The 26,144-nt window shown below is 37.1% G+C and overlaps 1 protein-coding gene across 1 annotated transcript in view; it reads right to left on the bottom strand.

Annotated features, from left to right (window-relative positions):
* The window catches only part of CNTN4 (contactin 4), a 305,070-nt gene that overhangs the window by 162,551 nt on the left and 116,375 nt on the right, over nucleotides 1-26,144 (bottom strand). Inside the window, exon 5 of the mRNA XM_088023249.1 lies at nucleotides 11,589-11,786. Coding sequence (XP_087879375.1) covers nucleotides 11,589-11,786 — 198 coding nt within the window. The remainder of the gene's footprint in view (nucleotides 1-11,588; nucleotides 11,787-26,144) is intronic.

Consider the following 26,144-nt stretch of genomic DNA (forward strand, 5'->3'; position numbering starts at 1 on the left):
CATCAAGTAATGTGCCTGCCTTTTTCATATGTACCTCTAGTTTCTATCATTGTTTCTTCACTTAATAGGTACTAAAAAGCTCCTGCCATATAAATAATGTCATTTTACACATAAAATTCTGGGCCCCTCTCAAACAGCATTACTGTTTTTGATCATCTTTATAGCTATTTATATACATGTTATCTCTTTGAGCTTTCATTTCCTGGAGGAATGGGAATTCTGATTTTTTTCTGTAGCCCTCACAAATCCTAGTTCAGTACCAGGCACATGAAAAAAAAATGTGATCAGTAGGAATTTTGTGAAAGGGAGGAAAAGATGGAGGAATATGGGTCTTATACTATGACACATAGTAGCCATTGAGTCAAACATGTACTTCTTTCCAGGCATGGAAGTCATTTCTAAAGTATCTCATCACGGCTTCTTGTATGAGTTTACTCGTTTATACCAGGTGTTTTTCTAAAATGAGCTCTAGGTTGTTTAGGTGATCATACGGATGATTTCTGGGTTGATACATACTGATCTATATTTATAGCTATAGAATTAAAGTAACAGAGTTAGTAATAATACAGATTGATCTGGATTTATAGCAGTAGTTATAGGACATAAAGATATGGATCAGAGATGGGATGGCATGGTTTTCATGATGTTTAAAGAATTTTCATTATATATAAAGATTGTCCTAGTATTAAAGTCATAAAAAATGAAGGAAGCAATTTTCTCCAACTATATTATCAACAATTTGGGGGGAGGTGGGCACCTGTGAACTGTTTCATTTAATTTGGTTACATCTGGCCCAAGCTATATTTTTATTTGACTGTTTATTTCATTTTAACTATTTTGGCCTTTACTTTCTACATTAAATTTAAAAAGCTATTGCCGTTTTTATTTTTTATGAAACAAAAGGTCCCTTAAAACAAGAGTACATTTTTCAAGTCATTCCTCTGACCACCTGTACACTTTCTAACTTAATTGGTCTACAGCTGCTCTGGTGATTTGCGGAATGATTCGGCAGAAAGAGGCTACTGATGGAATTGCTCCAGACCCTTTTTCCATCTTCAAACTATTTAAAAGGTGGGAAGATATAAAGGCCTAGCTATGTCCATACAACCAAAGTAAGTAGAAATAAAGAGTGCATATCATATAGTCAGAATCAACCAGGATATATAATCTCTGTAATATTCCCTTTCTCTTGCATGATTTCATTCATTCATGATACAATTTGCCTACAGAGACAACCTTTGCTTTCAGTTTTAGAGACATTTATACCTACAATTTTAAACATAAAGAAAAACAGAAGTCTCAATTCACTAAAATGCATGTCAACATTTTCCATTCGGGAGTAAGAGACCCACCATAACCACAGTGGAAGTTCAGTACTTGAAACTCTACAGAGTCCTCAGGAGTCAAAGGCTTAGCTATATTTAAATTCCGATGGAGTAATTCAGTAAATATTCATGTAACACCAACCATAAGACATGCACTGTGCCTAGCAATGGGAGCACAAAGTGGATAACTCACACCTGATTGTTATCTTTATGACACCTGTAGGCTACTCTTTTCCAGTGCCTTTCGTGGTGACATATGCAGGCAGTGACTGTTTACTGAATAACGAAAGAGCTGACTTTCTGAGGAAGACATGGCTAGAAATTCCTTGTTTTGTTTTTTTTTCTAAACCAGTGGTTCTCAACCTTAAAATCACCTGGAGGGCTTAAGTTTCTGATTTAGGAAGTTGAGATAGAGCCCAACAATGTGCATTTCTAACAATTTCCCAGGTGATGTTGAAGGTTCTGGTCCAGAGAGTATACTTTAAGAATTTCTGTAGTAACCATGACATGTTAAGTCAAAGCAAAAAGTACAACACAATAATACTAGAGTCTCCTGTGGGCTAGTCATTGGAAGAGTATTAGTAATGGAACCCTACTGGGGACAATGCCCATCAAGAGCTTGGACCCTGGATATGACCTTGTGGCAATGACTGTTCCCCTTTTGAAACCTAAAAAATCATTAAGGCTGATGTCTATAAGAACACAGAATTTAACAAAATAACTGGCAAATTACAGAATATGAAAGACAAATCAGTCACACACCATGCTTGTTTCACTACAATTTGCAGAGTTCTGTGTTGGCAGAAAGAGGCCACTTTGCAGAGTTGAGTGCCATAACATTTTGCCAACACCTGCCTTAGCTGGAATCTGTGCTTGCTAAATTAAACCACAGAAGGGACTTTTAAAACCCACTTCCACAGAATGGGATTTTCTGCTAGAAGAAATTGCAAAAATCATCTTATGAAAAGTTCCCACATTGACTTTCTTTTGGACTAAGTCATATGATGTGTAGTTCATTAAGCTAAAAATATTTGGAAATACCTCATTAGTCCTACATATCCCTTTGGCTGAATTTACACCTTGCTCTTTTAAAAAAGACTTGTTTTGCTCTGGGTTGAAGGAGACATTGTGAGGTCTAGGGGACCATCCAAAGAATCCCTTCTACCACTATCCACCCTCCAGTAGATGGATTTCCATTGAATTTGAGGCCACAACTATCCAAACAATGACTCCCCCAGTGCTGTAGAGGAGGAGTAAGGAAGCTGAAGGTTGTACATCATCTCTTAAATTTAGGTTTTAGGCATCCTCAGAAATCTGTAGGATGTGAAAATAAGCATGTTTTAACTTTAAATCTGAATTCTTTCCTTCCTTCTCAATAATTAAAGTGTAGAGATAACTTGAGTTACTCCAGAACGCTATCTCCGATAAAGGTAGAGTGACCGTATCCATGCTTGACTATAACAGTCCTGGTTTACCTGACATGCTGAAGTAATTGGCTAAGTTTCCAGTTTGGGCAGTTAATTATAAGGTCACCTTCTTTAAGGTGAAAGAAAACCAGCTTTCATCTTCCTTTGAGTAAGTACTTTTATGTTCAGCCTACTAAAAAGTTCTTCATATTGCCTTGAATTATACTCTCTCTCTCCCTCTAATTTGTACATGTTGGTCCTAGTTCAAGTCTGTGGAGCCACAAAAAACAAGTCTCTTGATGGAAAGTCTTCATATATTTAAAGATATTATCATGTTGTCAGTTTGACAAAGTTTGATTGTAAAGTGACAGAGAACAAGGATTTTATTTAGGTTTTGTGAGCTATACAGTCTCTGTTAACTCTGCCATTATAGCTGGAAAGCATCCACAGAGAATATGTAAACAAAAGGACATGGCTAGAGTCCAATAAAATTTTATTTATAAAAACAGTGGTGGGCTATGTGGCCCACAAGCCCTCGTTGGCTGACCCCTGGCTTAGAGGAAATGAGAAAAACAGCCAAGTTTGAGAGAGCTGATAGAATCGACAAACTATTAGAGCTAACAAGAGATTTCAGCAAGCTTGCTAAATGTAGACTCACACAAAAAAATAGCATTTCTGTACATCAGCAATAACTAACTAGAGAATGTGATTAAAAATAAGAAACCATTTGCAATAGCAACAAAAATTATAGAGAATTTAGGAATTAACTAAGAATACCCAACATTTCTATGGAGAAAATGTTAAACTTTTTTTTTTTTTTTTTTTTACAAAAACAGGCCACAGGCTGAACTGGCCTATAGGAGGGAGTCTGCTGATTCCTGCTTTAAACAGATACTGTACCCACTGCCTGGAATTCTTTTCCTTCCTCAACTCTTGATGGAAACTTAGGCTGATCCCCAACACCAGGCCAGATTTCCTCCCATCCAAGACACGATTATATGCATAATCTCACTGCACCCTTCACTGCTCCTTGTTGGCTCTTATTACAAAAGAAATTTAAATGAACCAGCTTTACTTCTTCACTCTCCCCCAATTCGGCCCCACTCCTGCCTTAGACTGCAGTTAGGCCTCTCAGCTGGAATATAATTTGTGATACACAGACTTCTGCATTCCTGGTGACAGGTATACAACAGGTACTCAATGAATATTTGTTGGTTAAATGCATAATCAAATGAATGCCCCAAGCCATCTCTATTTTAGGCTAGATACCCCTACTCCCCTTATTCATTTCAAAATCCCTCTGTCTGTACATGTGTTTTCTGGAACTCAATTCAATGATTCTAGTAAGAATGAAACTTTAGACACTTCATTAATTTGGAATTCTCTAAGACTACAGGTTTCCAGGGAATGGGATCACATCTTTTTATTTTATAGTGTACCACACACAACGGATACTTAACAGATGCTTCCTAACTGACTAGCTAAATGACCATCCAAGACCTTTGGCCCCCATGGACCTGAAATGGAATGACTGTGCTAGAGGTCTAAAGCTGACTGCCAAGTTTCTAAGCTTGTCAAGGCTTCAAAATATCCAGAGCCATTAAGACACTATTAAATCAGATTAGCAATGGCAGTTTAGCAAAATATCTCACATCCTCTAGTCATTTAGATAGTCTCCTCATAAAACACATTTTACGCCCACAGATCCTCAACTGTGATGTTGTTAGAGAATTAAAAACAAGACATGATTGCTGTGACAAAGCCACACAAAAGTTGAAATTAGAAGTGAGAGTAAAATAAAGCAAAGTGTTTTGCTATAAACTCTAGATCTTAAGTAACATAAAAATATGTCTAAGTGAAGAATGTATTTCTACCCATTGCCAGACAGAAGTGTCATCCTTGCTAGTCTACATGCTAGGTCATCAATAAAAGGTTGTAGGTCAAGTTTACAATCAAAAAAGATCTTCTTAATGAATGAGTTTTTGATCTGATCCCACAAGGTTAATTAAGTGGCTAAGAAATCAAGCTGCTTTGTTTATGAAGACAAATAGTGGTTGTTAATGTTCACTTGAGGTTCTAATCCAGCTTGGGGCAGTATTAAAAAGTTTACTATGAACAGATGACATATCATAATGGAGGATACATTATAGTGCATCTATATTGTAAAATATCCTACAATATTCTAGTTTTATCCTTTCCATTTTTTAGTCTTTGGTCTTAAATTTGGAACCTTAAGGGGAATGTAGTCTTCTGAGCCACTAATGGTCAACAGAGGGGAAGTCTCACAAATGACCATTTTGGTCAGAAAGAGTGCATGCACCTACTTTTGTGCTAGGACACAAATGTGCTAGCATTGGGAGGAAATCCGAGCCAATGAATAGCATCTGTTGATTAGCATCAGATATTACCTGGCCTGTGTGAATACTGGGATTGGAGTAAAGTAGTATAGAAGAGTTGTGACTAGAATCCTAGAGGATAACTAAATTTAAACTCAGATATGACTTGTTACAAATCACACATTTTAATAGCTAAGAAAACTGAGGACCAAAGAAATGGCATGATTTTTGTCATGTGAATTAGTGGTAGATCTGAGACTGCAGCCCAGATTTCATGACTTCTTTTCTTCTTGACTTTTAGTTCTGTCCCCCTTTCACTGCATCCCAGGTGAGGCTACAGCAAAAAAAGACAAAGCTGGCTGGCACCGATCAGCGACATTCTCAACCTTATGTCCAGCACATCTCGTTCCGTCCTCCTTGCTCTGAAACTGCAGGAAGCTGAGGTTATCAGCTAGTCTCTTGTCCACTGGGTTAACGCTAATTTCAGGGGAGAATGTTAAATGCTTCAGTGCTCACCATGCTCAGCATTTTCATGGCTATATAAAATTAGGCTGAGAAAAATGAGTGAGAACTTAGAAAAATATCTCCAGTTATTTTGGTTATATATGAGAACATAATTTTAAATATTTAAGTTTACATTTTAATTTCCAAAGACAATATATCTAGTGTATATAAACATATATACATTTATACAACATAACCCACATCTATGTTTATAAATGTATATCCAAGAGAAGGGGAGAGAGAGAGAGAGAGATTTTGAAACACAGAGAGGATGAATACCATCCCCCCCCGTTCCTTAGTATTTCTTGTAATTAGAGTTCTAATTGGGGATAATATTCAAAAATATTTAACATCCACTATACAAAGCATGGACCCATCAGGCAGACACTGGCTGTAAACTACTTAAAATTTGTCTTGGTTCTAATAAGCAAGGCAAAGAACTGCCAAACTAATCCCCAGCCAGCCTCAAGGAAAACAGAGAAAAAAGGCAAAGGTCATATAATAACTCTTGCTCAATTATATACCTGTGTATGTAATGTACATAAACATCCTCATGGACATGACCTCATTTTCCCAAGATTGTACTAATCTCTGCTAATTCTTCTCTTCATTAGCCATTTTACAGGAAGTCAGGGATAGTGATTAAATACAGTAGAAATAGCCATTATAACTATCATCTAAATCTATGGTTTCTCTTGTACTTAATGCTCTATGTGTAATCTATTACCTCTGTTTATAGAAATTTAGGGACAATTCTTTGAAATCTGTGTAGGAACCTCATAATAGAGCAAGCTCATCATCATTAATAACCAGCAGTTGGCTAATATTGATCCAGAGACTACTTTAGTAGCTGTCATAAAAATAATTATGATATACTTTTCTCAATTAAGTCTTTTTTCTTCATGGTACCTAAGCAACAGGTGCACTTTCCCACATAACAAGTTATATTAATTTTCCAAAGCAGATTTCAAAATATCTAGATAAACTCTGATATAAAATTCTCTCACATTTGTCTAATAACTCAATTTTATACTTCCTACTCACTACATAGCAACACACAGTTATTTAGGAGAACTATCAATACAAAAAATTTTTAAAAATCATAGCAGAAAAGAAACAAGGCAAATCTGTTAATCTACAGCCCCAAACAGCATTGATGAAACTCAGTTAAGTAGCATGGGGACGGAACACTGGAAATTTGACCCTGATTCTTCCTCACCTTACTCCCCTGGCCTTCAATTCTCTCCTTTCCCAAAGAATAAAGATAAAAAGTTGGATAATCTCTAAGGCCTTATAGGGCCAATCATCTGGAAATAATCCTTTTACCAAATATATTCCTAAAAACTCAAAATATCTCTAATCATTGTAGAAAAAATGAAAACAATACAACAAAGCAAAGAGGAAAAAAAAAGAATTGAACATTTTACCACTGAAAGTTAAACACTTCAAAGTTTAACACTGTGAACATTTTGGAGAGTAGTATTTCCAGCTTTCTCTGTCATCATCCACATAACACTTTACAAAACAAGGATAATACTATCTATTGCCTATGTAATCTTTTTTTAAAAAATATAATTTGTTGAGTATATCTAGGTAAGGAGGTTACTGGTGTTGCATTTTATTTTGTCACTGATCAAAGCACTCTATTTGTAATTTAACCCAGAAGATAAGCCTCTGAGCTAGGTTCCATCATCTTCACTTGACTGATGAGAAAACAGAATGAAATGAGGCTAAACTGACGTCCCAAGGTACACAGCTAGTAAGTGGTACAACCGAATTTCACCCTGGGGACCTGGTTTCAGAGTCCTCAGGGCTTACCTCAAACCATCCTGCTGAACATTTCAGTAATGATCTGAGCCACAGGAAGGGGTAAGCATGTGAAGAGTGTGGGGGTGGGAAGGGAACATAAACAGCAAAGTCTTGCTGAACCATGGTGAGCTGGGGGCAAGGGTTCAATAGGGTCAGTAGGATAAACATGGGACACATCACATTTGATGTCTATCAGGACTTGAGTCAACCGTCACTGTTCACTCTTTATGACTCACTGTAACCTTTCAGGCTGGAAACAATGAATCACAGTCCAGAACTGCTTAGCTGGAACTTCAAGGGAATAAGCTGAATATTGAGGACATCTAGTTCTTTAAACTACATCTGCACTTTGCAGGGAAAATGACCAGCCATGGTAATTAGTTCACTTCAGGCAACAGACTCGGTTGCCTTGTTTATTCACATTTCGGAGGCAGAAGGAGGATGCGAAATTTTGAGAGTGCTTCAGTTAACAAAGTGATTGTACAAGTTCTATACAACCTAGTATTTATCAGTTTAATATATTGTTGCTAAATACAAGATCATGCAGAATGATAATTTATTGATTTCATTTTCATAGAATAGACCTTAACAAGAATGTCATCTTTATTTTGCAATCTCTTCTTGATTTATATTTCCCCTTTTCTCTTATTTCCAGACAAGAGCTAATTAAATAACCTATTTTGTCCTTAGTAATATAGTTCAAGTATCCATTTTATATACTCCAGCCTAAATGGGAAAGACATATTATGAATTTTCACCATGCAACTCTCATGGAAATTAAGAATGAATGAGCATTAATTGCTGAAGAATGAGATCCTTATTCTGCTAATTTTGTGATAAAATATTCTAGTAAAAAACATTTGTCATCTTGATGAAGATATACTAGACAAGTCAAGCTATATCTAAAAGCTAAGCAAGAGACAAAGTTGCTGGCAACTTGAGGTGTCCGTGGTAATTCTGGAGTTCTTGTGTTCCTGATTTTTTGTTTCTTCTAGCAACTCTGTGCAATGTGTCTCCTGGGCTGTGTCTTAGCACTTCATCAATATTTCATTACATTTGTGATTTGACACACCTGAATGGATAATAACACCACTGAACAGACATTTTGGCATAAGTGCATTATAAGCAGAGGTCACAGGGATTTATTTTTAAATAATTCTGTACACAACGCCAGTGGAGCCCATCTTTTGAAAAAGGTTCTTCATCCTTAGGTCTGGAGAGATAGCATCAATAGCTTTTGGAAAAAAAAAACAAAACAAAATGGTCCTTTGCCTACTTTTCTCTTTAAACTGATAAAATTTTCAGTTTTATTTAATATAATTCAGCTTATTCCAACATATTAATTTAACACATGTCATCTGGCAAGCACTGTGCTGCTCCCTAGAACAAAGCTGGATGAACTGATGATCTGTGCTTGATCACAATTTCAGCAAGGTGGGGGAAGAAGGCAAGCTGATAAGCATGTGAATATATCAGAGGAGTATTATGATAGAGAGATGGGACAAGAAGTGCAAAACAAATAATTTTTTCTCTTGCCAAGAGAGAAGTCATGCTTTTGGCTTTACAAATAATGACTAAAATAATACTTTGGATTTTCCCTTATAAACCTGCTCAGTAAAACCATTTCAGTAAACGGCATTCCCATAAACCCAGTTGTGACACCAGAAACCTATGTGTCATCCCTGACATTCTCTTCCAACGCCTCCCACATCCAATGCCTCAGCCAGTCCTGACAGCTTTATCTGCAGACTGTATCCTCAATCTATCCACTTCTCTATTATCTGCTGCTACTCCCTAGTTCAAGTTGCCACCGTTTCCCAACTGAATTATTGCCAATAATTCTTTATAGTCTTTCAGGTGGACAGCCAGTGTCCACTCTCACTTGTTTGAAGTCCATTTCTGCACAGTAGCTAAGCCAACTTTTTAAAAAAAACACACATCACTCCCTTGAATAAAATCCTCTTAGGGCTTCTCGTTGAACTGGAGATAAAATCCGGTCTCTTCTCCCTGGTCTACATGATCTGGCTGCTGATTCCTTTCCAACCTCAACTCAAAACACCCTCACTCTGCTCACTGTGCTCCAACCATGCTCACATGCTCTTTTCTTCCTGAGCATGCCAAGTATTTTTTTGTTTTTGTTTATGTTTGTTTTTACCAGGGTTCTCCTGGAGAATATAAGTGCAATGTGACAGGTCCCTAATGTTCTTGTCCACGGGCACCAGAGTAGTGTCTGTCACACAGTAAGTACAAAACAAATACATGTGAAATGCAGGAATAAATAAAGGAATAATCTAAATCTACATTATCTGCTAAAAAATTGCATAGTATTGTGCATGTTGTAAGGATGCTCAGACCCTCTTTGCAGAGCTGGTTTGTCCGCAAATACCCCGTTCTGGGAGGTTCAGATTCACAGTCCCACTTGGGTACAAAGTCCCTTCAGTACAGAAGGGAAGAGGGACATATTTGGAGAGAAATCTGAGTTCCAGGCTTGAATTTGCCAATTTGTCAAGTTTTTCTTGTATAAATTCAGATAAGATGTGGCATCGTGTAATGAAATGAAATGTAGTGAGTGAGGAGTTAAGTAAGATATTAGACTCTGGAGTCAATAGGACATGGGAGCCAAGTGTGAATCTTGGAGCCATTAGTTTTTAGCTAGCTGTGTGGCTTTGGGATTTGTTATTTAACATGTCTGAGCCCCAGTTCATTCGTCTATAAAAAATAAAAGAGGATATTCCTCATACAGTTGCTTGAGGTTTGAATGAAATAATTCTGGTGAAATTCTGAGCCCCAGCAAATAGCAAGCTCCTAGTAAATGCTTGTTATTAATGTTCTTGTCTGACAGTTTCCTCACCTGTGTAATGAGTCTAGTAATTCCTGTTCATAATGGAAGGTTCCAATGTGCACTTGATGGGAAAGGAATTCAGAAAGAACAGAAACATGTAACCCATGACTGCTTAAATCATGTTGGCCATTCTTTTTTTTTTAATTTTTTATTGTTATGTTAGTCACCATACATTACATCATTAGTTTTTGATGTAGTGTTCCATGATTCATTGTTTGTGCATAACACCCAGTGCTCCACGCAGAATGTGCCCTCTTTAATACCCATCACCAGGCTAACCCAGCCCCCCACCCCCTCATGTTGGCCATTCTTAAAAGACTTAATTATGCCTTTGTTTTCTTTTACTCAATAAATATTTATTAAGAAGCATCTATGTTTCAGTTATTGCATTAAGTGCTGGAGATATACTAGTGATTAAGGCAGTGCATGTGTTTCTAAACAGCAAGTTTATAGTTAGGGAGACAGGTTTCACACTGGTAACTGTAATACAGAATGAAGAGTTCTTGGGGGATAGTAATAGGCTTTATTGGACTTTATAGAGAAGGCATCTGATGCAGAATAGTGGAGAGGGGGGTCAGGCAGAGATGACTTCCTGGAGAAAGTGATATACTTGAAGAAAAGGAAGGGACCAGTATAAGTCAGTCAAATGAAAGGCTGAGACTCAGAGAAGGAAAAGCATTTAAAGAAGAGGGAAGAGAATACATATAAATACTCAGAGTGGAGAAAAGGTATAGTGGTACTAGATTTTGGTATACAACTCAATAGGATTATCTTTGAAAAGCACATGGTGAATTACCATACACTGTTATGCCATCTATCTAGATAATTAAGGTGAAATTCATCTATTTCTTGAAATATTTTTTACAAGATTGTTGGAAATTAAAACTTATTTCTCAAGTAAGCATTGATATTCCTGTGTTTCACTGTGGTGTGAACTAGGTCATTAGTATCATTAATCCAGAAGTTATTTGAATAATTTAAAATTTCTTTCTGGACACTGAATACTAAATTCCATAGAATTGATTAATGACCTAGGTGTTCAACCTTCCACTTCATCCTGCCTGTGTACACATTTTAAGTGAAAAAGAACAAGAAATAGATTCCTTTGTTATTTATACTTACCTAAATCCACATTCCATTCCTGTTGAGATTAGCAATTAAACTTCTAATTAGTTTTCCAAAATGGATTCATGGGTTTATTTCTTACACAAATGGAGAAAATATAGGTACCAAATGTAAAAAGTACTGAACTTTTCTTACATTTAATTTAGGCTATCAGGGTTTGTGTGCCAATAATGTAACAATTTTTCACATGCAACACGGGACCACAAAAAACAGAATTAACAAAAACCCTTAGGAAACTCACCATCATTTCTCAGTATTAGGGGTGTGGGTGGCCCCAGGACCTTGTGATTTGTCACTGTATTTGTAACCACGCAGGTATAATTCCCAACATCAGACTTTTCTACTTTGGCAATATATAGATTCCCAGTCTCTTGAGAAACGAAGCGGCGGTTATCCTGATAGGAAGGGTATTCATTGAAGATCCAGGCATAGCTCAGCTCTGAAAGCAAAGAAATCACCATTACAAGTATGTCTTCTGGCATTGGAACGCTACTGTATTCATGAAAGAATTGGTCAAGTTAGAAATTCACACTGTTGCCCAATGATCCTTTTTCAACCTGCTATTAAATATAAATAGGGAGTAATCATAATCTCTTTAGCATTTTACCAGTACTCGTACTGTCAGTCAAGAAGATTTTTATTTCAAGAGAACTAAAAGATACACTGATAGTTGATTAAAAGAAGTCCAACCTCTTTAAGTCAAGGGAATAAGCATTTATAGTTTACTAAGCATGTGCCAAGTACTATGCAATACTTACTGAGCTAGTGCTCAAATTACAGACCCAGAGAGTCTATAATTTTGATATAGTAAGGCTGGAAGCCACCCTGAAAAACTATTTAGATAACTTCTTTCATTTTATAGATAATAATCACTATAGTGCATCACAGTGCCACATACTTGCATAGCACTTTGTGGTTTTCAATGCATTTTACAGTTTTCTATTAACTGAGAAACTTTGGCACAGAGCAACAAAGTAACTAATTCAAACTCTTAGCCCTACTGAGGGACAGAATAATTCCTGAGTCTCAATTTATTCTTCTCCCAAAGCCTCTATCAATGCTAATTCTGACTCTTTTCTTACTTGTGAGGTTGAACCATTATTTGAGTGAGATGGTGGTTTAGTATTGCAGCAAATACTTGCTAAACACACACTGACTGACTGGTTGACTGGTCCCAAATGTAAATGTGTATTTAAAAACATTGGCTGAAAAATTTATCATATTCATAAGGGAGTGTGAAATAGCAGTCTAAGAGCAACTTTTTTGTAAATACTTATTCATCCCAGGGTGCCAGTGGGACAAGTGTGATTGGCAGCCATACCCGAAAACGTCTGTTTCCAAGTTCTAATTTTTCTGAAGAATTAGGTAAATAAATGCTTTGTGAATGAACATGGGATCCCATGCTTTCAATTTCAGAGAAGAGTCCTAAACACAGTGAGCTTAAATGCTTTGCTGCAGCAAACTACAGTGCCCCAAGGAAATCAAACTTCTTCAGCTCCAGGCATTCCATGATTCCTCCCCTTTAAAGTGTGATCTCCAGATTTGTCCAAAGCTGGAGAAGTGATAGACTAGCCACTGGCACTGATTAGTTAATGTGCCCCATTTTATCTTCAAAAGTTACTTCGGTGGACGAAGGGGAGCTGCTAGATGCAAAAGAAGACTCTGGTTTCAGAACCAGTTAGCTGAATTCTTACACATCTCTCTTTTATAGAATCCTGGGCAAAAGTTCAAATGTATGCAATGTCCTTGGAAAATGTCACAAAGAAATCAGCTTTTTATTGAGAACACTGATTGTTGTAAAAGACACTTTTGTTGTTTAATACTTAGATAAGTCCTAAATGTAATTGACCTCAATAACCAAATGTGCAACAGGAAACATAGTCTACCTTAATAATCCACTGTTTACATACATAGGAGGGGTCATGCAGATTGTTTTCCCTTTATCCCTGGATTATAGCATTTCCGCATGTATTATTTTAGAGAGATATAATTATGTTTATATGAGAATAGTTAATCATTTTATTTATACATGTGCCTGTAATTACAAGTAACCCCATGCTGATGTCAAGAGGATACTCAGTATAAATAAGCAAGTGTTTCTCAGCAAGCTAGTCACTTCCTCAAGAAACTAAAATCTGGGGGAGGAAAGACCCTATAATAGGTTGTGGGGAAGTTCAATTGGCATGATAGTTTTTCCATAAAAAACAGGAGGTTTTAACGAACAACAGGGCAAACAGCACAGTACAGTGTACTATTTACTCAATATTGTGTGTGAGTTTTGGGCAAACCAAGTAATCTCTGAGCATCTCAATTTTCTCACATAAACAATGAGAACACTGCCTATCCCCTAATTAGCTATAGGAGAGTTTTAAGTATAAATTAGCATCTCCAAAATCACAAGGTAGAAGCTATAAAGTAATTTACCAGCATAATATTAATCGACCCACACCTCTCCAAGGAAAGTTGTAATCAAATACATGAAAATGTATTTTCTTTCTCTAAAGACATTTTTCAAGATTGTTGCTAGTGGCCAGTGATAGCAACCTCCGAATCCTGTGGGACAAGGCAACTAGAAAGTTGTATGGACCATGGATATCAGAAAAAAAAAAAGACATCTACTTTGTTATTTTTCTAATTGGAGTTAAAAAAAAAAAAAAAGACCAAAATTCAAACCTGTATTACATAAGTAAAGCCATTTAAACATTCTCACTTTCAAATTTTATTTATTTTTTAAAGATTTTATTTATTTATTTGAGAGAGAGAGAGAATGAGAGACAGAGAGCACGAGAGGGAAGAGGGTCAGAGGGAGAAGCAGACTCCCCGCTGAGCAGGGAGCCCGATGCGGGACTCGATCCCGGACTCCAGAATCATGACCTGAGCCGAAGGCAGTCGCTTAACCAACTGAGCCACCCAGGCGCCCTCACTTTCAACTTTTAACCCACCAAGTGGGGATAATAGTAAATGTGATACAGGTATGTAGTGAGGATTCTGTTTTTAAAATTTAATTTTATTTAAATTCAATTAATTAACATATAGTGTATTATTAGTTTCAGAGGTAGTTCAGTCATTCATCAGTCTTATATAATACCCAGTGCTCATTACATCATGTGCCCTCCTTAATGCCCATCACCCAGTTACCCCATCCCTCCACCCACTTCCCCCTAAACAACCCTCAGTTTATTTCCTATAGTTAAGAGTCTCCATAGTGAAGATTCTTTTATGTGAAAGCACTCTGAATCATAAGTTAATCATTTTAAAAGTAAAAGTAAAAAAACATACCCAATTAACACGCTGTTTGGCTATTTAAAAATAAGTTAATTATTTTGGTTTCACTGCTTTTGTGACATAAGTGACTTAGTGCTTTAGCAAAAGATACAAACAACCTTAAGCATACACTGCAACATTTCCTAAACTGTGGTCCTTGGAATATTAATTTTTTTGTTAATAGAAGTTGTCTCCTTCCCACCTATCTCGAATTTAAAAGGGTTACATGATCAAATGACTTTGAGAAGCCCTAGATTAAACAAAGTGTAACAGAATTTTAAATTTATCCTTTCAGGACTTGCAAGAGATTTTTAACATCCCAAGATTCCTCAAATTCTTTAGAATTTTATGTTTAAGCACACAAACTCACTTGATTATAAAATCTTCCCCCTCCCCACAATCCCCTCTACACACATACCATTTTTCTAAAACATCTATTAATAGGTCACAAAACCTAGGTTGGGAAACCCTGGACAAATGGCAATGACTTCCATCCTAGAAACATTAAGTATAATATGAAGATTATCAACTCTATTGCTTCAGTGTGGGGAGGATTGTTAAGTGACTCTAAACAATAGAAAGCAACAAAATGCTGAATTAAAATTGTAATAAGCTTCCCCAAATGTAATAATAACACTATAACCATTTTCCATGGTGTAGAAAAAGAAACAAGCCACAATTGCCAAAAACAGTCTCAAATGGATTATGCTAAGGATCATAACTAATAGTTGAACATGTGAACTTTGTAAATACTGTTGGGTCCTAAAGTGCAAAGGTCATTCAAAAAGTCTTGACTGGTACACTGGTGAGATCATATTGAGCTAAATGCTGAGTCCCCTGAAAGGGGGACATCTCTATAAAAGATATCAATTTATTTTTCTGCATAGCAAATGTCACTACCTGTAAATATCGTATTTTTATTTGTCCAGGACAATGAGGAAAGAGCATGAGAAAGATAATGTAATGGTAATGGAGACATCAATGCAGGTAAAATGGACAGTAAAGCTAAAAATTATCCAATAGATCACTTGTCCTTTATTTTAAAGATATGACAAATCTGAAGCCTAGAAAGGATAAGGTCGGAGAGTCAAAAAAGTGGCAAAGTAGACTATAGATGGTCCCAACTTTTGATGTTTTAACTTAATGATGGTATGAAAGTATGCATTCAGGAGAAACTATACTTCAAAATGTGAATTTGGATCTTTTCCTGGGCTGGTGAGATTCCGTTTAAGGTAGGCTAGCCTGAGTGATGATGGCTGGTGGGTTAGGTGTATGAAACACACTGTCTACTTATGATGGATTAACTGGGATGTGACCCCATCCTAAGTCAAGGAAGATCTGTAGGTAATAGCCCTTTTAGCTATACTTCCATTCCAGTGCTCCCTCCAGGAAGCAAATAAGAGCTCTTAAAATGTGAAAGAAAGGAACCAGTACTGTTTTATCACTCAACAGATACTCTAGTTTTCCCCTTAGAACCAAAGTCTATTTTTATCAGAGCAAAAGATTAATCCATTGGGTTACATGAAATGCTATCAACATTCTGAAACATAGAGCCAAGTAAATAAAACAAAATAAATTCTCATGTGCTGCCATGAGCAAGAACGTATCCCACTCATTTGATTTCCTTAGGGACTTCCATGCAATATTTATTCTTATTCAAACTTGACAGATTTCTTTTGGTAAGTTTTCACACACTAATTGCTCTGGAAGTGACAGACAGTTTCTGTCCCATTGGCAATTTGTAACAACTCAGTAAACAGATATTTGGAATATAATATTTAATAGATTGTGAAGCTTCTGATGCCAATGGAAAAATACTGAGACTAGTTCTAATGTGATATTTGTTAAGGAAGAAGGACCTAGTAATGGTTTTCTGACTTGTAGCATCCAAATCTATAGGAAATTAACTATAAAACTTCACTCTTACTTGGTTCTTTTTTCCATATCTTTGGGCCAAGAGCAAAGAATGCCAGGTTTTTAGTTTTCAAATAAGAAATCAATCAAACAATTTTCAAATTTAAGTATTCATTGAGCAAATTCACCCTGTGATCAGAGTCCTTTGGATGGATGCTCTTTACGTGTTCCTGTTGCTAATTTCTTTCTAGAGTTATATTATGCTTCATGACATTCTGAGTCCTGTCCCAGGGGTAGACAAATGTCAGTTTTCAAAGATGCCTTTCTTAATCCTCAAAGTTTCAAATGTGAAAGGAACCTTAGTATGACCCCGTCAATTTTACAGAGCAGGAAACTTAAATCTGGAGAAACTACATGCATGGATCACAATCTCACATTTGGTAAGTGGGTAGTCACAGTATTCAGAAGAGCTGATTCTGTTAGGAACCCATATGTTCCCCTATGAATTTATTTTGGAGCTAGAAAAGATCAGTTTTCCTTATCTGTAAATTTCTTCATCTGTAAGTGAGGGAGTACAACTAGATGATCTCTAAGTATCTTTCAGCATTAAAATTCCACAATTCTCTATGTATAACATCAAATCCAACTCCTAATTTAACAAATGAGGAAAGTGGGATCCAAAGATACTCAGTAACTTGCTAAGAATCACTTAGTTATTGACAAAATCAGAACTAGAACATTTTTAATTAAAAAAATTTTTTGAGTAATCTCTACCCCCAAGGTGGGGTTCAAACTCACAACCCTGAGACCAAGAATCACACATTCCACCAACTGAGCCAGCCAGGCACCCCCAGAACTAGAACATTACACAAACACACACACACACAAACACTACACTATGGTTATTTGTATTAAGCTCTGTTGTGTTGTGTAGAAGAAAGATAGTAGAATTAAGTCAGGATATCTGAATTCTAGTCCTTATGTTGTAACCAATTTTTACTTTGATAAATTATTTTTTTATTTTGAGACAAGAGAATCTCCTTATTTTTAAATAATTTTATCAATACCTATTCTACTTTTTGTACAGTGTTATGAAGTAGAATTTAAACTGAGATAGGATTCTAAGCAGGTAAATGTGAAAAATGTATCTTAAGTGATTCTGTAGATAAAATGGGTTAGATGAGTACATTTACTGGTTTGTTTTTGGCCAAATATTTACGAAACACCAGCCTTGCACAAAAGCACTGAGCTCAGCTCAGCAATGGGAGTGAACACAGGGATTAGAACCTGTTGGTAGTTTGCCTGGGCAAAGGGAGAGAAGGCATAACCCAGTTCAAAGATGCCTGGATTTGTTGTCAAAACACATGGATCGAGTCTTGGCTTTAGTGCTTATCAGCTAGAAAGTAATTGCTATTCCTTAGTTTTCTTATCTGAAAAATAGGAATAATAAAAAGAATACTTGCTCTGCCCTGTCACACTGAACATCAAACATGTTGATGTCAACTTTTATGACTGTGTTTTTGTTTTTTATTTTTTACTTTTTTGCTTATAAATGGATTGGCAAGTATTTTGTCTTTCTATGAACTTAGGGAAAGGGAGATGTGATAAATTGTGAGAAATCTAATTAATTTCAGAGCAAGTAAGAATGGTACCAGAAACTTTAAGCACTAAACAGGCACTAGTGATTGTGCATTATTAAACAGATGGCCGGAGAGCCTAGGAGAAGAGTGTGTTGTCGTATAAAAGATTTGCGAGTTATTTCAAGAGGAAGTGGCTGACAGACTGGCTTCTGAGTGACAATGCCTCTGGATAAGACCTCTAATTATATTAAGACACCAATGATCCATATAAAGTCATATTTGAACTGTCATACAATCAACAGCATTTTGTGAAACAGGAGAGGGGAGGTGTCTGGGAAAAGCCGAAATCTGAAGGGCTGGAATAGGACAGATACTGTACCTCAGTTAAATATGACATAGACCAATGGGCATTGAATACTTACAATGATGACCATGGCCCTTTACAAGGTAGGTTGCTGAAATCATGCCTGTGGCTGAAAGGACCCCCAAAATGGATGCTTTGTAGCTCAGAGAACTTGGTTTACACCAGTCTACAGCATTAAGCAGGACTTCCCAGTGCTCAGAAATTGTTTTTCATGAGTAATTGGTGCTGGGTGGAGCAGGGATGGCATGCATCTGTCAGTTGGACCACCAGCAGCCACTCCTACACCCACGGCTGACACAGATAATTGACTATGCCCCACCTCGATTCACGATCCTTGTCAATACAGTGCTTCAAGCGCAGTCACCTCCAAGCAATTGGTGCTGGCATGTAATGTCAAAACTCTACCATCTTTGTAGAAGTGATTTAGGAGAAATGAAATGGTGATCACATGTGGCAAGGATTAGAAAAGCCCTAGTGCTAAATCCCATGCAAACCTGTGGCAAGCACTTCTAAAAATAAGCCTCCTGACTATTCACTCAGTGTGGTCAATGATTATTTAGTACATGCTCTTTGGTCACTCACATGGAGCAGTGGAGGGATGGGAAGTAAGATGGAAAAAGGGACATTTTCTACTCAAGTACACAGACCATGCATATTGCTCTTGTGTATAGCTTACAATCTCCTCCCTTTTATGGGTTACTTCTTGTTTTCGTGCCTCCATTTTATTGGGTAGATTAGGCATTTTTCTGGGGTGGAGATTTTCTTTACAATTTTGTAGGCAGAAATTAAGGAATTAAACTTGAGGGCAATTTAACACATTGTCTTACTTATAAGCCAAACAGGAATATATGATGGAATATATATAAACTCATACAAATCTTAAATGTATAAGGAAAGGCTTCAACAAAATCATGTACTTGTAGCTGATTGCTTCAGGATATGCTCCCAGATTCCCAGGGGGACACGCTGACTCTCCTTTGCTCTCAGAAATATATCAGAAAAAAAGTTTGGGAAATATTGTCTAGGTCTGAATCAGCAAACTTTCATACACTAAGGGAAGAATCCATATATTTTTTTCAACAGAACAGCATCCTTTTTGTTAGCACTTTCAGACTCTTGAGTAGAGGCTGGGAAGTGATAGCACACAGAATGGATTTAGTTTGCATAAGCGTGTGAGTCTTTTATGGTTTTGCATGCTTTAAAAACAGTAAAGATCAAATAAACATCTCCATATTGGGATTTTCTTGAAACTCAAACTCTCAGTTATCAGTCTTCAAGAGGAATTAGGTACAGCACAGCGTCCACTACACTAATGATTCTCTAACTTGAGTGAGCTTGGAATCACCAGGACGCCTTTGTTACCACACAGGATGCTGTGTCCCACACCAGGTTTCTGATTCAGAAGGTGGGGGTGGGTACCAAGAATCTGAATTTGAAACAAGTTTTCAGGTGCTGCTGCTGCTGCTGGTCTGGAGATCACACTTGAAGAAACACTGCTTTAAAAGACTGAAACACAGTGATCTCATTCCATCAGGGAAACAACTGGCAGAACTGAGTAGTGGCTTCCCATTTAGAAAAGGGCAGGTGGTCTCCATTTTGCCAAAGTCTCTACCAATCCCTACTTGCTCAGTAGGCAATTTAGCTTGTGACCTGTTTTGGAATACAGAACAAAGCACAAATAAATGGAATTGACACTTAGTTGCATGCTTTTGTTAGCATGAAAATAGTACTGGAGAATATAAACACAAGCTAATGGAATGAAGGTGGGGGTGATACTGAAACTACACACAATCAACATTAGAGCTTTGTATGATTGTGGTCAACAGTGATCCAGTCCACTCAGTGCAGTCAAACCGGTAAGGCTAACCCAGAGAGATGCAGCTTGAATGAACTGTGATGGGCAAATAAAAAATACTGCTCATTGGGATTAAAAGGTATTTTTTCAGTTATTTGTTAAAAATTTGGCATTTAAAGAAATCAAAGGTGTCACCGTATTTTAGAAAGACCTCAAATACAATATCCACAGCTCATTTGGTATTAATTCCTTGAAGGATAGATACCGTTGACAGTCAAGTACAAAATACTTCAGACAATGTGAAAACTGCCTAACAGTTAGAGAGCTATCAAAATTGAATGCTCCATTCCAGAGAGAATGCCACTTTCCCTTGGGTGGGAAGTGAACAGAAGAAAATGAGATATAACTCTTTCAGCTTAATACTTATGTCCCCTTCAAACAAAGTCTTCTGCCTGACCTCATATTTCCTCTAGGAATGTTGGGGGGAAGCTACTGCTGGGGAAAAGCATATCCAATCAGTTATCCAAATCCTGTGGATTAGAATTTCACGGGATTTTTTGCTTCTGTGCCCATCTCACCATTACCTGTCATTGGCCTAAGAACATCCTGCCATTTTGCCAACTTTCCAGGCCAACCCACGTGCCATTGCCAGATTAATTTGTTTAAAGAGCAGTTTTGGATCACGTTCCTCCTTCCCACACAAATCCTCTGTGATCTCCACTGCAACATGGATCAAATAAAATACATCAAGCTAGTAGTCAGGTCCTTCCAAAGCAGGACTTCAAATTATCTAGTTTTCGCTTTCTACTCCTCTCTCCACATAAGTCCATATTCTGGGGAAGTACTTTCCAAGCTAGGCTCTGCAAAATATCAGAGAGGCTGATTACTTTGATTACTTTGTCATACAATACATATCTATTCCCTCTGAAGTTCACCTTTAAATGCAAAGATAAGGCATTGTGGGAAGGCTCTGCCCACCTGTCTCCTCTGTAAACAGGGAGCTCTTTTTTTTTTTTGCTTTTTTGTGATTTGCCCTTCCCAACAAAACTATTTTAAGAATAGTTTTACAGTATTAGTTTTACAAGAATAGTTTTACAATAAGTAAGACAAAAGAAAAATATTTTAAGAAATGTTTATCCTGCTAAGTAGGGTTGCTTAAGGTAGAGTGGAAAAACCGTCACCGATCCCCTGATGTGCTCTATGCTTTTCAATTCTCCCTGCCTAGGCTTAGGCACTCTTTCTCAGGATGCCCTTCCAACTTCTGCTTATCTCAACCACTACCTTTTTTGCAGAGCCATTTTCCCTCCTGGAAAATATATACAGTCTCTCCTCAACTGCCAAATGAGCGCAACTACACAGTATTTCACATATTAAAATTTTGTTTTTCCTATATTAGAATGGTTCAATTACTTGTCTCTTCTCCAGATAACAGATTCGAGTATTACTTGTGGACAAGAATAGATATGGCAGGGGAACATATGCTTTGTCCCTCACATTCTGTAATCAACTTAGTGAATATTAGTTGAATTGAATTGGAATTCCAAATGTTACAAGTTTCCTAGAGCAACAATTTATTATTGAACTCCAGGCCAAAAGTGTTAGTGAGAAAGAAGTTACCTGTAAAGAAGAGAATACAAAACTTCCATCAGACTACTGACTGCAAATCAGAATCACTGAAATTAGAGGAGGACAGAAAATCTATAACATCAGAACCCACATTTTTCAAATCAAAATGCCTAAGCCCTCTCTCTAAAAAAATCTTTCCTTTTTTTTCCTGACTCTCTGATGCAGTTTTACTGAGTTTACAAAATGGCAGTAAAAAAAAAAAAAAAAAAAAAAGAAAAGAAAAGAAAAAAAAAAGAGGACTAATTCAGTCTTCCAAACACCTAAGAGAAAGAAAGACTCAGTAAAGCAGAGAGGTAGGCATGCAGAGATGGCTGGCCCACACAATACAACAGGCTAAATGACATGTGTCAATGGAACCAGATGACACCTGTGTGGCCTGGACAGACTGTGGTTACTCAAAGGGGCAGTAATCCCTGGACTACAATATTTACTTCTAGGAGGAAGTAAACTTGGATTTGGTGAGCTAGATTTTCATATCTACCTTTAAGTAAGGCTTTGTCTTATAAGTACATGAGCAGAACCACAACTTGTTTAATTCTTGACACTTCAAAACACTCTAGTATTCATTATTGCATTTGTTGCCTCTACCAGTTTTTGGAAATAAGTAGATTAAGGATTAGTTCCATTGGAGGGACAGGGAAAGTGAGACATAGGAAAACCTGTGATCTATTCTAGGACCACAGAGAAAACCAGTGGAATTAGATTTAGGATTGAAACAAGCACTTCGGCAAAGATTCCTCTTCTTATGCTAGAAGCCATTGCAATGGCCACTTTCAGCTTAACTGAGCCAGTAACAAGGTGGGTGCAGGGGTTATCACGACTGACACTGCCAGGCCCTTTGCTGAAATAACTACAGTGGGGAATGTGGCAAGGATCCCCATCATCTTGTTTGCTTTTGTACGCTACAGTACCTAATTCTGCGTGGCACTCAAGAGATGTTCAGAATTTCAGGGAACTAGGTAACCAGTTAAATCTTGAAATATCAGGAAATACAGGTCACTAGTACATCAACATTTAAAGATATTTTCTAAGAAAGGGCTACACAAATCATTAATAGAATTTGTGTTTTTTGTCACAGCATAATCAAAATCTGTCCTATTACTTTAAGCTTAGCAATTTCTGGGGAGAAAGGAAAAAAATAATGTGGGAACTGAAACGCATTCTCAGGAATGATTAAAAATTTTGAGTAAATGGTAGAAAATGTCAGTTAAACCATAATTATTTACATTTTTAAAAGGATTCAAGCAGTAATATGACTAACAGAACAAGTTTTCAAGCAATGTCACCAACTCCCACACAAGTCACTGATATACAGTCTTTTCATCAGATTATTAAACAATTCTACACCCTCCTCAATTAAAGATGTGATCAAAATTCAAACAACTGACATTTAAATTCTGAGCCTAAATTAACCCTTAATCAAATTTGCCAAGCAAATACTAGTCTTCATTGTAATCCAAGATGCTTTTTCCCACCTCTTCTCTGCATTTTGCCAATGTTGAACTAAAACCAATAACAAAAGCATTTGGCCTGGTAGTCTATTAAAAATAGATCTGTCCTTCCCTAAACACAAGTATTTATTTTTATTTGTACCTTTAAAAACAAAGAGATATTCACTGACTGTAATGGTCAAGTTCTGCCTTGAGATGTGGTAGACAGAACCAGAGGAAAATTAATCATCCTTGAGTTTTTCTTCACTATTTGCTTTGCCATAAAAGATAGGTTTCTCTTCTTGGTAATACTACTTCAATTGGTTCTCATAGTACCAAATCATCATTCCTTAAGGGCTGGCCATAGGAATCCGTATGTCTTGAGGTAGACCAATCCTATTACCTCACTCCCTAAGGCATGGTGATTGGTTCAAGAAGAGTCAGATGACACACACCAGCCAATCAGAATCTTCTAAAATTCAAATCCCTGCAAAAAGCGGCCTTTTCCCGCAGTTTTGGAGATTCAGGGGCTGTAAAGCAAAGTGCCTTCTGCCCATGTGCAATGTGCTACGGACAAGCTGGTCTGAGAAGATAAAGCTAAGACTCAGAGCTGACAGGCAGAGCAAGTGAGGGCAGGTGGTATCTGAGTTACTTGAGAGAATCAACTTGGAGGGGGCATTCTTGTCTTTCATGTAATCTGCTTTTTAAAAAATCAATAAATCTGTTCATTAAAAAAAATTCCCTAGTGGATACTGAGTTTCTGTCCTCTATGATCAAGTGTCTTGACTAAAGTAAACCCTTGTCATTTCTTTTTCTACTTAGGGGCTTATCCTACCTCCCTTCTTCCATTTAGTAATGTTCTCTTCTTACCATCATTGGTAAGTCCCCTCTGAATGTCCTTTGAAAAATAATTGTATACTAATCTCCCAACCCACTCACTACCACTTAAAACTGACTCTTAGAAATAGTGGATTCTTACCAATGACTCTTGTATCTCTTTTATGGCAATACAGCAAAGATGTGGGTGGGGGAAGGCAGCTTTAAGGAAAAACTTTCAGAGGAAAATAACACTTGCTAATCACAGTTCTTTATCTAGATGTCTGTGTGTGTGTGTGTGTGTGTGTGTGTGTGTGTGTGTCTGTGTGTGTTTAAATTAAATACCCTCACCTAAGGTATTTTAAGAGTATTTTCTATAACTGGTCAAGTATGTTCCCTAGTATTTGGAGTTAGACATACCTCTCTGGTCCTGAAGTCTTGTTTTGCCACTTCTGTAAGACCCAGAAAGTTACTTAAATTATCTAAGAGTCAATTTTCTCATTCCAGAATTGGGGATAATAATACAATTTATAGGTAGTTGAGAGGATCAAGGGCAATGCTGTAAGCAAAGAGCCTAATTACAATTAGCACAGTATCCAGCACATACAAGCACTCAATGTTAATATTTGTTGTTATTATTGATAAAGCAAAAATTGTATTTTTTATTTTATTTTAAAGTTTTATTTATTTGACAGAGAGACACAGCGAGAGAGGGAACACAAGCAGGGGGAGTGGGAGAGGGAGAAGCAGGCTTCCCGCTGAGCAGGGAGCCCGATGCGGGGCTTGATCCCAGGACCCTGGGATCATGACCTGAGCCGAAGGCAGACGCTTAATCACTGAGCCACCCAGGTGACCCGATACAGCAAAAATTGTAAAAAGAATTGTTTTATGATCTATACATTCATTCAACTTCACTGTAAAGATCCATTCTAAATCATCCACTTATATTAACAGACCAGATCAGGGTTTGTGATTAATAAAGCTACAATAACATCTTATCTTAGTATAGTACTCCTTTTTCTGAAATTATTTTCATTTATGTTAGTCATATGATTCATCTCTAGGAGGCAATATCTATTTTCCAGGAAAGGAAAGTGAGGAACACAAAGAATAATGACTTATTAAAACTTAGCATTAAACAAAAACTAACCCAGAAAATTAAATCTTCTGACCATTTGTATAGTGCTAGTATACTTATGCTAATAAGTAGCAAAATCATAGCTTAAAACTAATTTGTTCTCTTACTTTCTAGAAATTGAGGAAGGGAGCAATGATAAAAAGAGGTATGATAGGTAATAAGCAAATGCTGTACTTGGGAAACCTAGCAGTAAAGTTGTATCTAGGGGCGCCTGGGTGGCTCAGTCGTCAAACGTCTGCCTTGGGCTCAGGGTCTTGGGATCGAGCCCCGCATCGGGCTCCCTGCTCAGCAGGAAGCCTGCTTCTCCCTTTCCCACTCCCCCTGCTTGTGCTCTCTCTCTCGCTGTGTCTCTCTCTGTCAAATAAATAAATAAAATCTTAAAAAAATAAAGTTGTATTTAGAACTCATATATTACAGATTATAGCTGGAAAGTATCCTAGAAATAATCTATCACTCTCCTTTTAGGAACAGGGAGAGGTACCTAGGGAGCCATTAACCTTTCTTGGTTTTGTTTTGTTTGGTTTGGTTTGGTTTGCAGTTAGCGAGTGATTAGGGCAGCACTTGGAATCCATGATCTTAGTTTTTCTACCTACTGCTCTTTTCTCATATAGTGTAGTAGAAAGACAGTAGGCGAGGAGGTGTCTTCCATCTCCTTTTGTGATCTTGGCCAAATCACTTAATCTCTCTAAGCCTCAATTTTCTCACATGTAAAGAAAGGATAACCCTTACCTCAGAAGCCTGATTACCAAATAAGACCATATATGTGAAAACGATTTGTAAACAAGAAAACACCAAGTGAAGGTGAGTAATCATTATCAGAAAGGGATTGCAAACAGATTTCAACTTGAGTGGGGAGCTCTACCTAATTGGTATTGGCTCTCCCAAATGATATGTTAGGGTTTTGAGGATGCAGTGAGACTCGAGGGAAAA

This window comes from Eumetopias jubatus, unplaced genomic scaffold (genome assembly GCF_037043125.1).
Source record: "Eumetopias jubatus isolate StellerSeaLion01/CBP00866 unplaced genomic scaffold, mEumJub1_p1.0 scaffold_1, whole genome shotgun sequence".
Classification (NCBI taxonomy): domain Eukaryota; kingdom Metazoa; phylum Chordata; class Mammalia; order Carnivora; family Otariidae; genus Eumetopias; species Eumetopias jubatus.